The sequence below is a fragment of the Oncorhynchus clarkii genome, chromosome 24 (assembly GCF_045791955.1).
Source record: "Oncorhynchus clarkii lewisi isolate Uvic-CL-2024 chromosome 24, UVic_Ocla_1.0, whole genome shotgun sequence".
Lineage (NCBI taxonomy): Eukaryota > Metazoa > Chordata > Actinopteri > Salmoniformes > Salmonidae > Oncorhynchus > Oncorhynchus clarkii.
Genome location: NC_092170.1, coordinates 43,175,425 through 43,179,785, shown reverse-complemented (window position 1 = coordinate 43,179,785; position 4,361 = coordinate 43,175,425). Strand labels below are relative to the sequence as shown.

Genomic DNA, 4,361 nt, shown 5'->3' with positions numbered 1-4,361 from the left:
TGATGTAGGTTGGCTGGGCTACTAGAGGTCGATGGCTCTGGTTGGCTGGGCTACTAGAGGTAGATGGGTCGGGTTGGCTGGGCTACTAGAGGTAGATGGGTCTGGTTGGCTGGGCTACTAGAGGTAGATGGGTCTGGTTGGCTGGGCTACTAGAGGTAGATGGGTCTGGTTGGCTGGGCTACTAGAGGTAGATGGGTCTGGTTGGCTGGGCTACTAGAGGTCGATGGCTCTGGTTGGCTGGGCTACTAGAGGTCGATGGCTCTGGTTGGCTGGGCGACTAGAGGTAGATGGGTCTGGTTGGCTGGGCTACTAGAGGTCGATGGCTCTGGTTGGCTGGGCGACTAGAGGTAGATGGGTCTGGTTGACTGGGCTACTAGAGGTAGATGGGTCTGGTTGGCTGGGCTACTAGAGGTAGATGGGTCTGGTTGGCTGGGCGACTAGAGGTAGATGGGTCTGGTTGGCTGGGCTACTAGAGGTCGATGGCTCTGGTTGGCTGGGCGACTAGAGGTAGATGGGTCTGGTTGACTGGGCTACTAGAGGTAGATGGGTCTGGTTGGCTGGGCTACTAGAGGTAGATGGGTCTGGTTGGCTGGGCTACTAGAGGTAGATGGGTCTGGTTGGCTGGGCTACTAGAGGTAGATGGGTCTGGTTGACTGGGCTACTAGAGGTAGATGGGTCTGGTTGGCTGGGCTACTAGAGGTAGATGGGTCTGGTTAACTGGGCTACTTTGTTCTCTCTCTCTATCTTTCTATCTCTCTATCTCTCTTTGTATCTCTTTTTCTATCTCTCTTTGTTCTCTCTTACTATCTCTCTTTCTATCTCTCTTTGTTCTCTCTTTCTATCTCTCTTTGTTGTCTCTTTGTTACAACTCCTCCAGGCCACCTTAACACCTCACCAACCCTTACAGTTAAACTTCTCCAGGCCACCTTAACAGGCTTATACAGATCACGTGGTTCCCTGACCACCTTAACACCTCATCAACCCTCACAGTTAAACTCCTCCAGTCCACCTTAACAGGCTTATACAGATCACGTCCTCCAGTCCACCTCAACAGGCTGATACAGATCACATCCTCCAGTCCACCTTAACAGGCTGATACAGATCACATCCTCCAGTCCACCTTAACAGGCTGATACAGATCACATCCTCCAGTCCACCTTAACAGGCTGATACAGATCACATCCTCCAGTCCACCTTAACAGGCTGATACAGATCACATCCTCCAGTCCACCTTAACAGGCTGATACAGATCACATCCTCCAGTCCACCTTAACAGGCTGATACAGATCACGCCCTCCAGTCCACCTTAACAGGCTGATACAGATCACACCCTCCAGTCCACCTTAACGCCTCACCAACCCTCACAGTTCCAGGCAATCTGATAAGAGCTGAGTTCAACTACAACAGAAAGCACACGTATCAAAACAGAGACATGTTCTACTACACTAGCTCTGCACATACATGGAGCCTAAAATAAAATGGAGAGATTTTCACAGCACAGTAAAGTGAACCCAGGAACACTATAGTATAGACTGACCACTAATTACAGAGTCAGGAAAAGATTTGATACAGCATGCAAACTACCTCAATGAAATACATCTAGTACATCTAACTACTGAAATACCTTCTACTGAAATACCTTCTACTGAAATACCTTCTACTGAAATACCTGCTACTGAAATACCTTCTACTGAAATACCTTCTACTGAAATACCTTCTACTGAAATACCTTCTATTGAAATAGCTCTGACTCCAATGGTCTGATATGGTTGTCATGACTTGTCAAGGAATAACAGTTATTCTGCTGAACTATACACCCCCACCTGTTATATACCTCACCTGGGTGAACTATACACCCCCACCTGTTATATACCTCACCTGGGTGAACTATACACCCCCACCTGTTATATACCTCACCTGGGTGAACTATATACCCCCACCTGTTATATACCTCACCTGGGTGAACTATACACCCCCACCTGTTATATACCTCACCTGGGTGAACTATACACCCCACCTGTTATATACCTCACCTGGGTGAACTATACACCCCCACCTGTTATATACCTCACCTGGGTGAACTATACACCCCCACCTGTTATATACCTCACCTGGGTGAACTATACACCCCCACCTGTTATATACCTCACCTGGGTGAACTATACACCCCCACCACGTATATACCTCACCTGGGTGAACTATACACCCCCACCTGTTATATACCTCACCTCGGTGAACTATACACCCCCACCTGTTATATACCTCACCTGGGTGAACTATACACCCCCACCACGTATATACCTCACCTGGGTGAACTATACACCCCCACCTGTTATATACCTCACCTGGGTGAACTATACACCCCCACCTGTTATATACCTCACCTGGGTGAACTATACACCCCCACCTGTTATATACCTCACCTGGGTGAACTATACACCCCCACCTGTTATATACCTCACCTGGGTGAACTATACACCCCCACCTGTTATATACCTCACCTGGGTGAACTATACACCCCCACCTGTTATATACCTCACCTGGGTGAACTATACACCCCCACCTGTTATATACCTCACCTGGGTGGACTATACACCCCCACCACTCTGTCTGTCTCTCTATCTCTCTCTCTGACTCTCTCTCCAGACCTCCAGCCAGACAGACAGACCTCCAGCCAGACAGACAGACCTCCAGACAGACAGACAGACCTCCAGCCAGACAAACAGACCTCCAAACAGACAGACAGACCTCCAGACAGACAGACCTCCAGACAGACAGACAGACAGACAGACAGACAGACAGACAGACAGACAGGGCTTGTGTTCACTAGATACAAATGATTTGAGCTGAAACCACACTGGATCATTCTTCTGTGGTATTTAGGTCAAACACACACCATCATCACACACGCACGCGCACGCACGCAAACACACACACACACACACGCACACACACACACACACACACACACACGCACGCACGCACGCACGCACGCACACACACACACGCACACACTGTAGCAAGTTCCCCTCACAAGGACACTGTCTGGCTGAGTAAGCATAAGGAAGCTACTAAAAAGTCCCCGGGACTGCGAATACATCTTGGTAAAAACACATGATCTAAGATGCAGTACACAGAGTACTTCTATACTAGTGCAGTACTTCTATACTAGTGCAGTACTTCACACAGTGACAGCTGTGTGTCTTTCTGCTAGAGAACACAGGTTCCATTAGAACATGGTTCTACTGGTCTAGTGACGGCTGTGTGTCTTTCTGCCTGAGAACACAGGTTCCATTAGAACATGTTTCTACTGGTCTAGTGACGGTTGTGTGTCTGTCTGCTAGAGAACAGAAACCTAAAGTTTACCTCAGCGTAGAAACTGTGACACAAACCACAGTGTTTCAGATCCCCACAGAAAGAGAGAGAGAGAGAGAGTTCACACCGACTGCACCCTGTGCCTCTACCCTTTGCAAGCAGCAAACCCTGGGTCACCCTCACCTACACACCAACATCACCAATGATATGATTAAGACACTTGTTAAGAAGCAGACCAGCAGAGTGAATCGCCTCTCAGTCTGCCCCCTAAGCCATCTCTCCTGGTAGTCTCTTACCTCTTGGCCTTATTCATAGTGATGCGTCTCTCCTCGTCTCTGCTCATCCTTGGCAAGATCACAGGGTCATCCTCCTCTTAGTCCTCCACGGCTGCTCCTATTGCCTCTCTCGCTGACTCTCTGTATCTCTCTCTCTGTCTCTGACAGAGCGTGAATGAAGCGGTTTCTATTGGATCATTGTAACTGTTGAACCTCAGATAGTTTGTGTCTGCTGCTCTCCTGTAGGAGGTTGAACCGCTCTCCTGTAGGAGGTTGAACCGGCGCGACACAGAGCTGCTCTCCTGTAGGAGGTTGAACCCGTGCGACACAGAGCTCTGCTGCTCTCCTGTAGGAGGTTGAACCTGTGCGACACAGAGCTGCTCTCCTGTAGGAGGTTGAACCTGTGCGACACAGAGCTGCTCTCCTGTAGGAGGTTGAACCTGTGCGACACAGAGCTGCTCTCCTGTTAACATAAACAAGGCTCTCTCAGATGGTGGAACTGGCTCTGTGAGATAGGGGAACTCTCATCAGTATGGGGTGTGTGTGTGTGTGAGTGAGTGACTGTGTGTTTGCGTGTGATGTGTGAAAGGGGGAGGAGGTGGCAGAGAGAGCGAGAGAAAGAGAGCGAGAGAGAGAGAAAGCTTACAAATGAGAAAGCAGTGAACCAAATAGAAGCATCAATAGAGGCATCAGCAGGAGGAGAGAGAGACAGTCTACTGACCTCTGTGTTAGCTAGCCTAGAGACAGTCTACTGACCTCTGTGTTAGCTAG

The 4,361-nt window shown here is 49.2% G+C and overlaps 1 protein-coding gene across 1 annotated transcript in view; it reads right to left on the bottom strand.

Annotated features, from left to right (window-relative positions):
- LOC139382941 (RAS guanyl-releasing protein 1-like) overlaps positions 1-4,141 on the bottom strand; it is a 49,239-nt gene extending 45,098 nt beyond the window's left edge. Inside the window, exon 1 of the mRNA XM_071127217.1 lies at positions 3,612-4,141. Within this exon, the coding sequence (XP_070983318.1) occupies positions 3,612-3,658 (47 nt within the window). The 5' untranslated portion in view covers positions 3,659-4,141. The remainder of the gene's footprint in view (positions 1-3,611) is intronic.
- Between the last annotated feature and the right edge of the window lie 220 nt (positions 4,142-4,361).